At 41.6% G+C, this 18,783-nt stretch overlaps 1 protein-coding gene across 1 annotated transcript in view; it reads right to left on the bottom strand.

Moving 5' to 3' along the window:
* CTTNBP2 (cortactin binding protein 2) overlaps positions 1-18,783 on the bottom strand; it is a 186,382-nt gene that overhangs the window by 107,822 nt on the left and 59,777 nt on the right. Inside the window, 2 exon segments of the mRNA XM_073328165.1 lie at positions 1,124-2,783; positions 14,856-15,080. Of these exon segments, the coding sequence (XP_073184266.1) occupies positions 1,124-2,783; positions 14,856-15,080 (1,885 nt within the window).

Consider the following 18,783-nt stretch of genomic DNA (forward strand, 5'->3'; position numbering starts at 1 on the left):
GGTATAGTCAAGGTCCAGACTCCAGAAAAAATAATAAAAAATAATAATGATGACAATAATAAGTAGTAAATAAAAAGATTTCAGGGTCCTTTCAAAAGCGTCTGGTAGTCCAGATTTGGCCTGCGGTTTGCCTATTGACTACCCCCAATTTACAGGGTCCCAGCATTGACTGACTTCATTTTTGAAGAGGTCCTCTCTCCCTGTGCAGTCATGCCCTACAAAGGGGCTAATACTTGCTATTCTTGTGCTGACCTTTTCCAACAAGGGAATATTTGGAAACAAAGATGATGACTGATTCAGCAGTTGATTCAAAGGTGGATCACGGCCCTGATTCATAAGGCCTTCATCATGAGGAAAATCTGGAGCTGCTAAGATGTAAAGGTCCTCCATGCTAAGCATTGGTTAGCGAGGTAGGGAGTGAGCCTCTTTCTCAGAGAAATTCAACAGCAGGTGCATGCATCACACACTCCAGAAATACAGCAGGACACCAAACATACTGCTTAAATGTGAATTTCTCCAGGTGTGAAGAAAGGTGGTTAGGATTGCACTGCTCTTTTATAAGCGGTCATAAAATTATTTGGTGCCAGGAGAAGGGGATCAAATGGCTCCAGATAGGCACTGTTTTCTAGAAGGTTCACAAAACTCAGTGGCATTGGAGGAGTACATACCATCAGAGAGACTATACATAGGCAATTTTAAAAATTTATTCATGTTTGTAGAGCTCTAATATCCTCACACTTACAGAAAGCCAAAAGTATTATTAAGGAATCTCCCTTTTCTGGAGTACTCCAGAATTTTCTTAGAACATCAGCTCAGAATGGCCAATCTGCTCAAAACATCAATTTTCATTCTCTTATTAAGGATACACTAAAATGAAGGCTTCCTTAAAAGGAAACTGACTTATGATCATTGTTAAAAACAAAATAATTATGAAGTAAGATAAATTCCCATACCCCTGAAACTTTGAAAAAATAATATACATGTAAATTTCCACTTTAAAAAAAGATAAACCAGTTTAGGGAAAAAGCTGTAAAAGATAAATAAAGCAAATGACATAGACTCAGAGAAAAAGACAAAGAACATTCTTAGAGGGAGATAGTTTGAAGTATATCAATCCCTTTACCTGATGCTGTTGCCAGTAGGCTGTCTGAATCACATGGTCTACAGGATGAAGCACTAACAGGATTTATGGAGGAGCTACAGGCAATGGTGGTGGGAATGATAAAGGAACTTTCTGAACATGCAGGTTGGTTCAGTCCAGGGGATTGGGAAGGCCAGGCACCCACCTGAGATGTGGCCATGGCTGGTATGGCACAGCCTGCAGATGCCATAGATATATCTATAGTTGGTTTTGGTGGCAGCTGAGGTGAGGACTTAGAAATAATTTCCTCATTTATTACCCTGATTCCTTGTGGTGAACTGGAAGGAGGTGAAATCATGGTTTTGCTGTCAAATTTTACACCTATATTAGAGGATCGACTACTATCCACAATAACTTTAAGCTGTGGGTGTGGTGGAGAAGGAGTTTGCGAAAGCCCTGGCTTTTTTGGAGGAATAGGTGGCGGATTTCCTCTGTCAATTCTTGATACATTGGGAGTCTTTAAACCCATTCTACCAACTGGGGGATAGGTGCCAACTTCCACTGAATGTGACATTCCAGGCCGCAAAGTAGCACCACCTTGAGGACTTGTAAATCTTGAAAGGACTTGGGTGACAGTATTCCGAGCTAGCTGTTTGGCAACTAGGTTGTCACGACTAGTGGGAGACACATCCCTTGACGGAGGGCTTTGAGTAGTGTTTCCATTTTGGTCTTGATCATTAGCATTAGCTTGAAATCTAAATCTAGCTGCTTGGACTCGAGGATTTAGGCCTGGATGCACAGTAGTGTTCGCAGACTGTGGCTGTAAACTGTGCACAGACGAAGCTAGTGGGTAGTTCTGAGATGCAATACTTGATGCTGGAGAAACGGAGACGGCAGCATTACTTGGAAAGGGGGAAGTGTTATTTGTTAAATCTGGTGATGAGCCAGTACTTGGCCCATTTTCCTCAATTCTGTTTTGACTTGGAGTCAGAACAGGAGTTGCGGATGGGACAATCAGTTCACTACAGGAAGAGTGCCTATCAATGACTGGTTTCACAAATGCTGCATTGGAGGATATATTCGTTTTTGTACTGCCAGAAACCAAAGAGTTCACTGCCGAAGGTTTTACAGGCACAGTCAAAGGCAGCTTCCTAACATTTTCAGTGCTAATGTCTGTCGGTGTTGTATCTGTCTGACAAGCAATAGTTCTTAAAGCTGGGACTTCTGTTCCAACAGATACAGAAACAAAACCCTTATCTTTATTTCTACAAGTGAGAGAAAGGTTTGGTTTACAGTCATTTTCCTTTTTTAACTGCTCAACCATTTTTCTCATTTTCTCTCTCTCTTCTTTGAGGTCACTGGTATGTGCTTCCTCTCTGTTAAGTTTGGCACGCAGTTGCTCCCTTTCTGTGTCAAGCTCAGAGAGTTGTTTTTCCATTTGAGCTTCCATTTGTGTACTCCTTTGTTTCTCAGCTGCAAGAGAGTCCTCCAGTTCATTAGCTTTTTTTTTTTCTTCTTCAAATTTTGACATTATTTCTTCCAGTTTCTGGGCTTCCTCTACAATTTTCCCAGACAACTGTTTACATTCTTTCACTAGCATCAATACTACATGTTTATTCTTGCCACGTTCTTCTTCAAGACGAGCAGACAACTTCTTATGCTCCAGCTCAAGCATCTGTAACTGAGACTTTTCCATTTCCAACTGAAATAAAAATGTATAAGTAAATTCTCATTAACATACAAAATACAGCTTTTCAACTTGGCATGTTTTTAACATGACACTGTTCTTTCAACCTTTTAAAAAACATGCTGTATTATGTAAGCAAATTCCAATATTCTACCATTACATGAAAGTTGAGGTACAAAATGTTGGTATATTTGCGGACTAAACCAAAAAAATCCAGAAAAAATTTTATTTGAAACCAAAATTGATTTTCTTCAGTTACTCACTCAAACGAATGAGGGGGGAAAATCATTTCAGTTTCAAAAAACACACAAACCGAAAAAAACAAAGCAAAACTAAATGTAAGAGGATTATGTTTAATTTCCGGGGTGTTGTGTTATCCAAAACAAAATTTTGTGATTTTTCATTTTGTTTCATTTTCATATGTTTTTCACCCTTTTTTGCCTTTTTTAAAAAATAACATAAAAACGGCCGTACTGGGTTTGACCAAAGGTCCGTCTAGCCCAGTATCCTGTCTTCAGACAGTGGCCAATGCCAAGTGCTCCAGAGGGAATGAACAGAACAGATAATCATCAAGTGATCCATCCCATTGCCCACATAAATATAGCAAATTTACTATTCACTGAAAAAACATCACCTAGCTCTACTGATGGCAATACAACCTAAAACACTTCAGTATTTCCCTATCAGCCTCATATACACGTCAAACGAAAATTGCTAACTAGCACTTCCCATGCTGCAGCATCCTCTTCCTATGCTGTTTATCTGAATGACTGGCTAAAAAAAGTTAAAAATTCTGCATTCTCCAAATACCCTTACAATTTCTTTAACTTGACCCTATGATCTTACTATGCAGCCTGAAAGTCTCTCCCTCTCACCCCACCATAACCACCACAAATTAAGAGGTTAACCTTACCTACTGTACATGTGCAGAAAGATCAAGAACCACTACACTTTTGAAGTGCATTTACTTGTTTAATATTTTTACCAACTCTGGGAAAATATTTACAGGCAACTAAAAGTCTAGTGCTTGCAAACTTGCAAGCTTCACTCTGATTTCAGTAAGAAAGTTCTTTCCTGCTTCCATCTTACTAGAATTTTTCACTTTCCAGCAATTAACAGTTTGCTGCACAGATGGATTAAGAGCTGATCTATAGAGGGTCAGAGCAAACAGCAATATACTTAAAATGAGCTCACTTGGAATAACTGCTTCACTTCAGCACTGCTGATTACTACAGAGGTAGGAAGGATTTTATGTTAAACTAGATGATAAATGACACTCATTTCAGATTTGTAAGAAGATACTGTACAGTGAATATATTTCATGTAAACTGTAATCTGGGGAAACAGATGGCCCAGGGGATTGGTAATGGGATATGGAGCATTTCATCTGTAAGTCAGTGGGTTTTGGCCTTAGTTGCTATCAAAAGAAAGTAATTACAGTATGATGACTTTTTGAGGGAGCCTGCTGTTACCCAATGGTATCCCAGGTCCTCCTCCAGTAGAAGACTGACAGTTTCTTGGACAGCTTCTGAAATGTTTTCCTTATTTCTACATGTGTGCTCGCGCTCCCTCTCTCTCGCTCTCTCTCACTAGTCTCTATTTTGTTTCGAAGGTAATAAATACAATTTTTCTTAGGGTTGTTCAGTTAGTCCTCTACTGTTATCTAATATTTAGTGGAAACAAAACTTGCATCACATCAGGAGGGGAACAGAATAGGGAAAAGGACTGCAGGTCAGAAGTTTGATTCCACTTGCTGTCGCTCATTTTTGGAAGCTACATTTTACCCATTTGGTAAGTCCAGTTCAGATACACAACAGAGAACTCTGAAAACGGAAGGAATGTTAGGTAAATCTTTTGGAGGGATAATCGTCATGAAATGCTGGTAAAATGATATGGCTGTCTCAACTCCCCAACATTATAATTAGTTTCAGAGTAACAGCCGTGTTAGTCTGTATTTGCAAAAAGAAAAGGAGTACTTGTGGCACCTTAGAGACTAACCAATTTATCTGAGCATAAGCTTTCGTGAGCTACAGCTACAGCTCACGAAAGCTTATGCTCAGATAAATTGGTTAGTCTCTAAGGTGCCACAAGTACTCCTTTTCTTATTATAATTAGTGTTCTCTTGCTTGAAAATTTTTCCTCTGCTTTGTTGGGAGGAGGAAAGAGGGCAAAAAGTGTATGTGGGGAGAGTGGGTGTATGTGATGTTGATAGGGTGACCAGATAATAAGTGTGAAAAATTGGGATGGAGTGGAGAAGGGGGGGTGGTAATAGGTCCTATATAAAAACAAAGCCCCCAGTACTGGGACATCTTATCACCCTAGATGTTAACAACTGTGGTAGATGTTTTACATACAGTAAAATTTTATTGGTGTGCCTGATCATCATGAGGATGGTCAAGTTAAAACAAAGACATTGTGACTAACCAAGCTCCTACATTACAAGTTTCATTTTGATCTCCCATATCAAAAGAGGTCCTCAGACTGCAGTGGCTAAAACTAAAGCTCTAGATTTACTAGTGACAGGAGCCCTATGATGATTTAACAGCAACACCCACCATCACACAACCCATCCTGCCCACCTCCATTGGCCCAAACTAGTTTGCTCTTCATTAACAAGAGAGTATTCAGTAGCAGTATAAAAAGGATAATAGGAAATCCAAAGGCACTGCTAAGTGAAGAGTAGCAGCAGCATTTGTCAATGATAGTACACCAGCAAAGATTAATTTACCGTGATTTATCAGATTGCAATTAGGACTGTCCCTGAGACTTCAGTTACAGTCAACCACAGGCAGAAAATCATGCTCCTTGTCCAGCAAAAGTCATTCCATTTGCCATTTTACCACTTAGGAATTAGCACCTTCATGTGCAAACCTCTCCAGCAACAGCTGTACTAATGTTGCTAGAGTGACTGAAAAAAGTCATGGAAAAGGTACATATGACAGAGTCTGACACTGTAGATTATTTTACAATAAGAAAATGTCTCAGTCCTCTGCAGACTACCCATATTACGTTAACCCAACTGAAGACAATAGATTACACTGAGCATTACTGCATGTTGGGAGGGAGGTTGGTTTTGTACGTTAACTGAAATAAAACTAACTTATTTTCAAGTTGTTACAGACACAGATAATAATCTAATATAGCTCAAGTTGCTAGTAACTCAGAACCCTTAAATAGGCACTTAAGAGCTCACAGATCAAATTAACATCTAGGGAAAAAGGGAAAACAGCCATCCTTTAATAATAGCTTTTATACAATGAATTCATAGATAACTAACTTGTGAATAAGCTGAAGCATGCAACATTGTCCTCATCAACATTCAAACTGTAGAGTCACCAAGAACCAAGCAAGTTTTACTCAGCTAATACTGCAATACATCAGACTGTTATGCACAGGAACCAAAATGCTGAAATGAAGCATGTTTATCATAATGACTTGGCAAAGCATATGTAAATAAAGAAGAAAGTTTGGTTTCAAGTGTCATGCAACTGATCTAATTACACTGAGCTGTCAACTAGCAGCATCTATTATCTGACACATCAAGCTAAAATTAGTTCTTAGCTTGCAGCCCAGGAATGCTCTCATCCAAGTTTCAAAAATGGTTGCTTTCGTCCTGCTTCCAAATATTGCTCTTGGCTGAAAGGACTCCACTCTTCAAAAGTCAAAGACCACTTTCTTCCCTCATTCTATTGTAAAATATCTTTATATATAAGGCTTTTATCTGAAAGGTTTGTCATCTTCTTTGCGGGAACAGCGTTAATGAGCTGGATCAGGCCTGTCAAGCCCCTTGTTAACAGAAGTAATAGATCACTCTCTAATCCTTTTCCCTGTGAAGATATATCTTTAAAATCATACTAATGCCAGCTGACCGCATATGCAGTTGGGCTCCACCTCTGCATTATGACATTGAGGGAGAACTGGGAGATACACTTAAAGATCCCCCCCAACAAACTTTTATACAGAACAATGAATCAAGTAAGTTTAAAGGGCATCCCAAAGAATAATTTCATTAACATTCCTAGCAGATGAAATTGTGGAAAAGCAACATCACTTGCCCCATAACCTCAGCTGTGCAGAACACAATGCCATCCACAGCCTCAGAAACAACTCTGACATCATAATCAAAAAGGCTGACAAAGGAGGTGCTGTGGTCATCATGAATAGGTCAGAATATGAACAAGAGGCTGCTAGGCAGCTCTCCAACACCACTTTCTACAAGCCATTACCCTCTGATCCCACTGAGGGTTACCAAAAGAAACTACACCATCTGCTCAAGAAACTCCTTGAAAAAGCACAAGAACAAATCCGCACAGACACACCCCTAGAACTCCGACCAGGGGTATTCTATCTGCTACCCAAGATCCATAAACATGGAAATCCTGGACACCCCATCATCTCAGGCACTGGCACCCTGACAGCAGGATTGTCTGGCTATGCAGACTGCCTCCTCAGGCCCTACGCTACAAGTACTCCCAGCTATCTTCGAGACACCACTGACTTCCTGAGGAAACTACAATCCATCGGTGACTTTCCTGAAAACACCATCCTAGCCACTGTGGATGTAGAAGCCCTCTACACCAACATTCCACACAAAGATGGACTATAAGCTGTCAGGAACAGTATCCCCGATAATGTCACGGCAAACCTGGTGGCTGACCTTTGTGACTTTGTCCTCACCCATAACTATTTCACATTTGGGAACAATGTATACCTTCAAATCAGTGGCACTGCTATGGGTACCCTCATGGCCCCACAGTATTTATGGCTGACTTAGAACAACGCTTCCTCAGCTCTCGTCCCCTAATGCCCCTACTCTACTTGCACTACATTGATGACATCTTCATCATCTGGACCCATGGAAAAGAAGCCCTTGAGGAATTCCAACATGATTTCAACAATTTCCATCCCACCATCAACCTCAGCCTGGATCAATCCACACAAGAGATCCACTTCCTGGACACTAAAGTACTAATAAGCGATGGTCACATAACCACCACCCTATACCGGAAACCTACTGACCGCTATACTTACCTCCTTGCCTCCAGCTTTCATCCAGACCACACAACATGATCCATTGTCTACAGCAAAGCTCTATGATACCTCCGCATTTGCTCCAACCCCTCAGACAGAGACAAACACCTACTAGATCTCTATCAAGCGTTCTTACAACTATAATACTCACCTGCTGAAGTGAAGAAACAGATTGACAGAGCCAGACGAGTACCCAGAAGTTACCTACTACAGGACAGGCCCAACAAAGAAAATAACAGAACGCCACTAGCCATCATCTTCAGCCCCCAACTAAAACCTCTCCATCGCATCATCAAGGATCTACAACCTATCCTGAAGGATGACCCATCACTCTCACAGATCTTGGGAGACAGGCCAGTCCTTGCTTACAGACAGTCCCTCAACCTGAAGCAAATACTCACCAGCAGCCACACACCACACAACAAAAACACTAACCCAGGAACTTATCCTTGCAACAAAGCCCGTTGCCAACTGTGTCCACATATCTATTCAGGGGACACCATCATAGGGCCTAATCACATCAACCACACTATCAGAGGCTCGTTCACCTGCGCATCTATCAATGTGATATATGCCATCATGTGCCAGCAATGCCCCTCTGCCATGTACATTGGCCAAACTGGACAGTCTCCACATAAAAGAATAAATGGACGCAAATCAGACGTCAAGAATTATAACATTCAAAAACCAGTTGGAGAACACTTCAATCTCTTTGGTCACTCGATTACAGACCTAAAAATGGCAATTCTTCAACAAAAAAACTTCAAAAACAGACGCCCAACGAGAGACTGCTGAATTGGAATTAATTTGCAAACTGGATACAATTAACTTACGCTTGAATAAAGACTGAGAGTGGATGTGTCATTACATAAAGTAAAACTATTTCCCCTTGTTTATTTCCCCTCCTACTGTTCTTGTAAAGTGCTGGAAATGGCCCACCTTGATTATCACTACAAAAGGTTCCTCCCCCACCCTGGCTTTCCTGCTGATAATAGCTCACCTTTCCTGATCACTCTTGTTACAGTCTGTATGGTAACACCCATTGTTTCATGTTCTCTGTGTACATAAAATCTCCCCACTATATTTTCCACTGTATGTATCCGATGAACTGAGCTCGAGCTCATGAAAGCTTATGCTCTAATAAATTTGTTAGTCTCTAAGGTGCCACTAGTTCTCCTTTTCTTTTTTCATCTGCTATTTGGAATTTCAAAACCAATGAGGCAATAAATCTGGCAAAAAAAGTAGAAAAAGATTTTTATAATGGCAAAAAAGTGTATTTCTCCCACTTTCTTTGTCCTCAAAGGTATCTGAATTGTGTTAGCTAAAGCTTTTTGAAAAACAAAACTGTTCTCTGGCTTAGAGCACACAAGAAAAATTTCAGCTTGACAAATACATGAGATCTTTTAGAATGGATATGATTAGTAACCTGGATTAAACATACTGCCCCGCATGCTACCTACAATAAAGTTTTAAGACAAATATAAACCTACATATAGAATTATACTATGGCTGTCAATTAATCACAGTTAACTCATGCGATTAACTAAAACAGAATTAAATTAATCACGATTAATCTCAGTTTTCATCACAGTTAACAGAATACCAACTGAAATTTATTAAATATTTTTGGATGTTTTTCTACATTTTCAAATATATTAATTTCAATTACAACAAGAATACAAATTGTACAATGCTCACTCTATATTATTTTTCATTACAAATATTTGCACTGTGAAAATGATGAAAGAAATAGTATTTTTCAATTCTCCTCATACAAGTACTGTAGTGCAATCTGAAGTCCTGAAAGTGCAATTTACAAATGTAGATTTTTGTTGCACTCAATTGCACTCAAAAACAAAACAATGGAAAACTTTAGATCCTACAAGTCTACTCAGTCCTACTTCTTGTTCAGCCAATTGCTAAGACAGTCCAGTCCATGACTCCACTTCTGAAATAAAAAATAGTCTCCAATACATTCTTGTTGGATAATCTGTGCCATACTGTATTATTTTCCCCAACAGATGTCTGGGTAATTGAAGTCCCCCATCACCACCAAGTCCTATACTTTGAATGATTTTGTTAGTGGTTTAAAAAAAGGATCATCCACGTCTTCTTCCTGGTTTGGTGGTCTGTAGTAGACCCCTACCATGACATCACTCTGGCTTTTTACCCCTTTTATCCTTACCCAGAGACTTTCAACAGGTCTGTCTCTTATTTCCATCTCAACCTCAATTCAAATGTATACATTTTTAATAAATAAGGAAACACCCTTTCCCCTGACTGTCCTTTCTGAGCAAGCTGTACCCTTCTGTATCTGCCATCAAAGCCTGTAACACATACACACTCCTTGCAGATGTTATTGCCACCTTGAATGCAGTTTTTTGACACAAAAGAGTAAAAAGGGAAGATGCCAGAGGCTTGAATGGAGGTCCCATCAGAGCTGCTAAGAACATTCCTGCCACGCCATTGGAAAACACCGATGTTCCATGGAGGGGCAGATGAAATTCCAAAATTGCCACCAGATTCACCCTCAACAAGCTAAGTGCAATGCCCAGCAAGCGCAAGGTGGCTGTAGGGTCTTTAAATGAATGCAAAGAGTTTTATCAGTCATCTTTTCTGGAAAAAAAAAGCACCTGACCATTGAAGGGCAGGTTCTCAATAGTCTGCTGTATGTCAGGTGCAATGCCAGAATTTTGCAGCCCTCAGGGTTATCGCTGAGGCCATAATTCTGGCCGATCCATCAGCCACGTCCAAAGCTGAATGCAAAGATATCTTGGCCACCAGACAGCCCTCAGCTACAAAGGCTCTGAATTCCTCCCTGGGAATTATGGTCCAAATGGGAATAAAAATCCTGTATAGAAATAAAACAGTGTTTCTCTGAAGGCTTTGCCACGGGCGGCACTGAAGCCAGTGTACTCCAACGAAACTTTACAGCCTCTAGAAGTGCATCATTAATAGGGAGGGCCACCTCCTTGGAACAGGCAGCTGGAGAATATTCAGCAACTTTTGAGTATTCTCCTACAAGAACTCCACCTGGATGCCCAAAGTAGCAGCCACGTACTGCAAAAGGTCCTGGTAGGTCCTGAAGTCATCAGGAACTGAGGGGGAAGAAGAACCGGACACCAACACACCATCAGAAGATGATGAAGAAGCAGCTAACTGTGCCAGGGGATGGGTCCTGCCCCTGACTTGTTGAACCCAGGACGGGTTACTCCAGCAGACACCACAGATTCTCATCCAATGCCTGAGTTTGTGACAGATCATTGGTCGCAGCCACTGGAGTGCAACCTCCAAGATGAAAGAACCTCCCACGGATTTCAAAGAGGTCCCTGGGGATAAGGACAGGGCATTAGTGACACTGGTGACCAGAAGGCTCCAGGCCAGGTGTCCCATCCATATTACGGGAAGATGGCAATCTTGGTATCAGTGCTGTTCTGAAAACAGTACTCTATGCAGATCAGGCAATGGAGAGCAAGAGGAAAACCCCAACCTGGATCCCAAGGAACCCTGGGTCTCTGAGGACAAGGGCGGGGCCAGGGGTGCAAAAGGTGCAAACAGCCAGCCCAAGGGTGCAAACAGCCAGTCTGACTCATCAGCCACTCAAGAGGGGAGAGATATTGGTGCTAACAATGGAAGTGGCATAGCTGGCACCAAATACATTATAGTTGCCTCCCGTGCTGGGAGCACTGTCAGTACTGAAGTCAGCCGCACTGCTGGTGCAGCTTACGGGGCTGAGGTGGAAGACAGGGACTGCCGCCAAAGCAACATTGATTCCAAGAAGCGCACTGGTGCCATGCCCGGTGCCGGCCTCAACTCAGCAGTCTGTGGCAGGGAAAGATCAGGCTACGATGCTAACAGACCCAAAGGTTCAGTGACATTCCCAGATGGTGCCAACAAGACAGCGGATGCCATAATCCTGGCAAAGTCCTGGACTAGAGGGGAGCCCACAACCAATAGGCAGAGTAGATCCTTTGCCACTTTGCAAACTACCAGTATGCACACAGCCGGTGCCGACATCAAGGTCCTCAGTACCAGACTCAACAGACACATCCAGATCAGAACCATAGTCAACAATACAGGATCCTGCACATCCTTACATGGTACTGGGGAGCAGTTTGAAGGACTGATCCATTCCACATGCCGGCAATAGCACTATGCCAGTTTGTATGTACTCTTCTTAGTGGAAGAAGAGGAGTCTCCACAAGACCTGGAGTGGTCCTGATTGGTCTTCTGAGACTTCTTCCTCAGCACACTCAAGGGGAGACACCAGCCCCAGATCGGGGTTCCATCACTCACTGAGCCCAAGGACAACGTCCAATCCAACGTGGGCCTCAGTGATGAAACAGGTCCCATGGCCTGTTCGAGGAAGTGCTGCTTCAAACAAAGATCTCTAGACACCTGAGTCCATATTGTGAAATATTGCAAATTGAACACCGCTCTTTGGTGTGACCCTCACCCAAACAGAGCAAGCACCTCAAGTGGAGATCTCCCCCACCCCTTGATGGACAGCGTTTGAACCCAGGTCAGGTCACCACCAGGGTCCTGTAATGTCCCGAGTCTTGAACCCAAGCCTAAGTCACTGCAGAAGGCTACCACATCCTGGCTCTACCCAATGGCTACTGAAATCAGGTGGGCTGAGCAGCTATAGCCCCAGCCAAGGCACAACCCATGGGAACTCTGACTGCAGGATTACCCGGCTCCACCGGTTGGTATAACTATGCTATTTAAGCTAGGAGGAGGAATAGCAAATTTGCCTGAGCAACAAGGTGGTTTCCTGTTGTGGCTGCATTGGGCCCTGCTTGTGCCTGCCTCCTGCACCCAACCCTGTTCCTGCTCTCCTTATGGATCCTGCCTTACTCCCACCTTCACTCCTGTTCCCATAGTGCTCCTGCTCCGTGCTTGACCCTTGCCTCTCTCAGTCCTTATGCATCGCTGCTAATCCTCAGTGACCAGTGCTGGCTCCAATTCCAGCCTCTGACTTTGGCTTGACTCTTGGCTCTGGCATCTGACTTCAGCTCTAACTCCTGGTTCTCTCTCTTCCTTGACCCCTGGCTCTACTAACTGGCAGTTGACTCTGGTGCTCACCCTTGGCTTAGCTCCCCAACCTAGACCTGAATCCTGCTCCACCCACTAGACCTGAATCCTGCTCTAACTACTAGGCCAGACTGCCTACATACTGGTCCATAACTGGTCCTAACTAAAACTAACACTAAGAAGGGTGCTAACTATACAACTGTATACAAAGAGAACTCTCAGCCAGTGAGAAGGACTGTGAGGTGAAAACCACACAGAGCTCTGACTCCAGCCTCAGGCAGTGAGAAGGAACGGGGGTAGGGGGCGGTGCCACCTCATATAGCCAGGGGAGGGGCTATGGCCACAAGATGCGAGCGCTGCCCCTTCAGGAACTGCTAGGCAAAGTTCTCTGACTCTGATGCGCTGGTCACACACACACCTATATGAAATACATTGCTGCATCTACTTGAAGAACTGCATGTAGTATTCAGGGTATAGGTGTACCATGGATTTATATAGTGGCATAGTCTATAGAAGAACATATAGTCTAAATACACTAGAACAGGTTTGCTTGCTTAGTTATACCTAACGCAGACACAGTTTATTCTGTCAAAAAAGAGTGCTTTTTCCAATATAGCTTATACCAGTCCCCAAAGTAAAATAAACAATATAGGGAAAAGTACCTTTATAATGGTATAAATGTGTCTACACCAGGGTTTTTGCAAGTATAAAAAAAATGGCCAAAAAAACCCCTAACCCAATACACACCTTACCCAACTTTACTATAACCAGCACAAATTTCTAGTGAAGACCTGGCCTAATTTATTCAAAGGAATTCACAGAGAAGAGTACTGCAGTTCCAGACCCTTTCACTACATAACTTTTTGAGATAAAAACATCTCTTTTATGCTATTATTATTAATTAAAATGTGGTACTACATTTCTCATTTCTAGCAATCGTTTTCCTAACGAGAAACTAATGGAAAGCCAAATGTAAATTATGCTGGAGAATAGAATTTGAAGGAAAAAACCGGTGATATTAATGGAAGATGATCTAGAAAACTTTGTGGACAAGCTTGGAATCTAATGCACCAGTAACCTCAGAAAAGGAAACTGTTAAGAGCTATGATATAGCTTAGATATGCCCTTGATTTTTAGGGTAGCATACAGAATTTATTAAGAATGGTTTATCAGATGTTTCTTCATACACAAAGCAGAGACACTGGAGCAGAAAATTCTGTCAGAGGGTATGCCTACACTGCAATAAGTCCCACAGCTGGCCCAGGTCAGTTGGCTCAGGTTGTAGGGCTAAAAATCTGCAGTGTATACGGGCTGGAGTCTGGATTCTGAGGCCCTGTGGGAGAAGGGTCCCAGGGAATAGGCTCCAGCCCGAGCCCAAACACTTACACTGCAGTCTTATAGCCCCACAGCCCGAGCCCCATAACTCCAAGTAAGCTGACCTGAGTTAGCCACAGGTCTTTTATAACAGTGGATATGTACCCAGCATTGCATATCAACAACACAATTTCAAAATGGAAAAGAATTCTTTTTGAGTATGACAGCAATCCTTTTTTGTTATGTTGGTTCCAAAAGAATTCTCTCTGTATTCCTAATGTTTTAAAGGATCAGAAATACGCTTTGTTTTTAAAATAGAAATTTATTTACTAATGTATTAAAAACAGAGCTGCTTGGTTTATAGTTATTCTGTCCTCATTTCACACATCAATAAATGATATCTGTACTTTATGCTGTTTAGTTAAAGCAGAAATTATGTAAAAGCAGCTATTTTAGGCTGAAACAGGGTTGGATTTAAAAAAAAACAAAAACAACAGATCTGTTCAAATGTGGTACTTTCTTTTAACCCAGCACAGCTAGTACTGCAGAGATAAATAGTTCATGGGTTTGTAAGAGTTAAATCTTATTTCATTCATACGTAATCCTTAATTCACGGAACAGCAATCTGCACATAAAATACCATCAGCAATTAGTGTTTGTACAATACTAAAGTGGATAATAATCTTAAAAAGTTAGTAGCTATGATACCTTCTTTTGTCTGTTTTCAGCAGCAGCCAATTGAGCTGACATTCTCTCTTGCATTTTTCTGCAGTGAGACATGACAGCTTCTAAAATGGAGAGGGGGTTGGTACAGATGGACTTCTTTTCTTTACCACCAGCACCTGCCTCATAGTCTCTCTGCAGAGCCAGAAATGGGTCACTAAGATTAAACCTCCCATACCGTTCCTGGATAAAAACCTCCTTCCGCCGTGCCTAAAATATAAACAGATGAACAAAAACAGTAATTAATGGATTTTTCAGAGTACATCCATACACACAACAGCTGTAAACCTAAAGGAGAAGGACAATAAATACTTACAGTTGTAAAAAATATTCTGTATGAGCACATTTATTCATAATTTATATCTAAATAGAAGTGGTCAGATATATTACACACAGAGATTTGATTTGATTTTATCAAAGTAGTGTATCATGTAAGCAAACAAAGTCTTCTCCTTTTGACTACAGAAATTTAAATTCTCTGGAATCGTTTCAGGAATACCATAGAAGGAAGAACCTATAAAGTTGCTGATTTGCAGAGAAGAAAAGAAGGGAAAAGGAAAAAAAACCCCTTTATTTCTTTACTGTAGAATGATTTTTAAAACTTCAGTTTACAAAAAAGAATGACACTCAGGGTATGTCTACATAGCAAAGAAAAACCTGCAGCTGGCCCACACCACTCCACTCTGGCTCGTGGGGCTCGGGCTGTGGTCTGTTTCACTGCTGTGTAGACTTCCAGGTTCGGGTTGGAGGGTCCCAGAGCTCTAGCTCAGTCATAGCTGAATACAATGTTGTAACAGCAGCACATGGATCTCAAACAAAACCAGAAATTTGGGTGGACTGCCTAAAAGCCAATATCCACCTCTAGTGACCTTTATCAGCAACCTTTCCCATTGAATTTGTGAAGTGAGGTTTCACAGGATTGGACATGTGGATGTGCGAAAGATGGCATGATAACAGGCAAAGGTGGGAGCCCATCCCCATCTGGAGAAGAGATGTTGAAAGATTTTGTAGCCCCACCTTATTCTGAAAAAGCTGGTATGTACAGAAATAGGCACAAAGGGTATGTCTATGCTGTGATGTGGGCAGTGTAGACATGCTTTATCACCGGGAGAGTTCTCCCGACGATAAAAAACCCCACCCCGAACGAGTGGTGGTAGCTTTATCGCCGGGAGCCCGGCTCCCAGTGATAAAGTGCTGTCCATACTGGCGCTTTTCAGTGCTAAAACTTTTGTCACTCAGGGGTGTTTTTTCACACCCCTGAAGACTGAAGTTTTAGTGCTGCAAGTGGCAGTGTAGACACAGCCTAAGTTTATAAGCACAATACCACTATGAGCCACTCGCTGCTAGCAGGGAAGTGAACTTAAATGAAAGAAAACCTGACATTTGTCTGATAATGTGGCTCAGGAAAAGCTTTCACTATTTTACTCAAGATCCAAAGAAGATCTCAGACACAAGGGAATGTATGGCTGGAGGTTGAAAAGCATCAGGCCTCCTAAGTATCTGAAGAGAGGTTGTAAAGATACTAGTCTGCTTGAGTGTAGTCCCTGAACGTGCAAAATATTTGTCAAATAGACCTAGGAGAAGTTAGGGTAGACTTTGAGTTAGACAGCAATAACAAAGGAAGTAGTACATATGTGAGGACAAAGGGAGCTCAGTTACAAACCTTTTCTGTTTGATACTTTTCTGTTTGATACTGTGTTCCCTCCAGTGGGGATCTCTGATAAGTCAGGAAAATCAGACCATCTGCTCAGACACACCAGGCCTGCAAAGCCTTATTCTTCAGAAGCCACATTTGTCAGGAAGAGGATTCCTTGGTTGGAATGGAGAAAGATGCCCTGGTTTTCAGTGATTATCCAAGAGCAGGTTTTTAGACTGATGAAAAAATAAGAACTCTTGGCCAATTAATAAGATCCCATTACAATGTGAGTCCTATTTGAATGCTTGTATTTTTAATCTCTTGAGGTTTGCCTTTGCTACCATAAGTACTGGTAGAAAGACGTATCTGAGCCTCTACACAGAGGACAGGGAAGTTATGCCTTGCAAATATGATCTCCTGTGGGATGCCAGAAGAAGACTGGAAACAGGGCAAGATTTGGTCTGCATGATAACGTTTTCCCTCTGCTTAGGCACATAGCAAGTAAGAATGTCAAGAACCATTTGGCCCGATTACTTGTTTGAAGTAGGATCACCCTTCAGGACACCATAGGTCTGTAAGTTGTTCAGTACTGTTGGTTTCTAGTATGAAGAGGCGTAGCACCTGTATGAAAAAAACCAAATCCTCTGAGTAAGAATACCCCTCATCCTCATAAAGGAGTGTTTTTGGACCACTGCAGAAACATACTCAGCATCAGATCTGCTGTTACTAAGCAGAAGCCATCACTCCGTAGGCTAGCTGCTTCACTCATTAAAGCATCAATTTCAACTGTTCCACTAATGTATCTGGGGTTCAATAAAAAGATAATTGTCACAGAGGCTGCCGAGGACATCAGAATCAAGGTTAAGCGCTTCATATACAAATGCAAATGGCTCTTCAGGCAAGAGATGACCTAAATGCAACAGCATTTTGTCAATGTTGAGATTGCTAAGGATTACTAAATACTTAAAACATCAAAACTGATCTACTGCTCAGTTTCCCCATTGGTGCTCTGCACTCGCAGTCCAGATGCAATGGCTGAACTAGGATGCACCTGCGAGCAGCCAGAGCTTAATACAGGGCCTCCCATCTGTGCTTTATGCACACACCCAGGATATGTCAGTGACCAGAGCTCAACATAGGAACTCCATTGGTGCTCCCAGCAAGGCGTTTTGGATACATCAGCAGATGGCTGGAACTGGATGAAAGGACTCCAGCAGCCCTTTCTGCCAGCAGCATGTCAGTATGTCACTCAGCAAATTTGACGCAGAGGCTCCCACTGTATCTATGAGATGGCACTCTATGCCAGAAGCTCCATGCTTGTTGCATGCTTGTTCCATACTCCTGGAATCTGGCCAGTATGCCATAAAGACCTGGAAATATATAAGTAATTCAAAGCAAGAAGTTTCAAATGAAGACAACAACAATCACAATGAAACTCCAAGGTAAAATGCTAACACTGATACAACAGTGTCAAAAAGCACTGAAGGAAGAGTGCCAAAATGCCAAGGCCAATTCAACAAAGGACTGGAGACTGGAATCCTGAAGTGCATGGAGAGTTCCACCTTTCCCAGGCTAGGAAACTAAGACCAAGGAGTGGCCTGCACAGATAGCATTCGTACAGAAATATTTTTAAATGCATTTTTCAGAGTTTTTTTTTAAAAATACACACTACTTTGTAGGTTTCTAGAGATCATCTGCCAGATTCAGTGGAAAAAGCAGATCAACTTCCAAGAAATTATCTGTTTCTCTGCATTTAGAAAAAGTTAAATGTGTGTTAGGGAGAAAGTACATTAAATACAATTTGTCATTTTATAGACTGTAATGAGAGAGACTCCACTGTTCCATTTTTCAGGCCAATATTTAAAAGCTAATAACTGCCCTGTTTCTTATTACCAAATGAAAGATGACTTAAATCAGTACACTTTACCTTAACAATTACCCCCAAAAATTACTAATTAGCTCTTTTGCTCCAGAAGTGTTTTCTTTTTCATTACAGGATAGCTTTTGCTGGCTTCTAAACAAGTGCAGCTTTGTTACTTACAGACACCTGGTGTTTCTAAATCCTGAAACCTTTATCACTTCTGGAGCATGCTATCTCTTACACACTAAACAATGTACTGTACAGACAGCACAAATAGCACAATACATTGAAAGGTCACTATTTATAACTATACATGATTTATATTTAGCTTTACACAGTTGAAATTTTTAGCAGTTTAAGAAGCAATTAGCATTTGACTGGTATGATAAAACATTTTCATGTTAAAATATAGCATG

Source organism: Lepidochelys kempii, chromosome 1, assembly GCF_965140265.1.
Source record: "Lepidochelys kempii isolate rLepKem1 chromosome 1, rLepKem1.hap2, whole genome shotgun sequence".
Taxonomy (NCBI): domain Eukaryota; kingdom Metazoa; phylum Chordata; order Testudines; family Cheloniidae; genus Lepidochelys; species Lepidochelys kempii.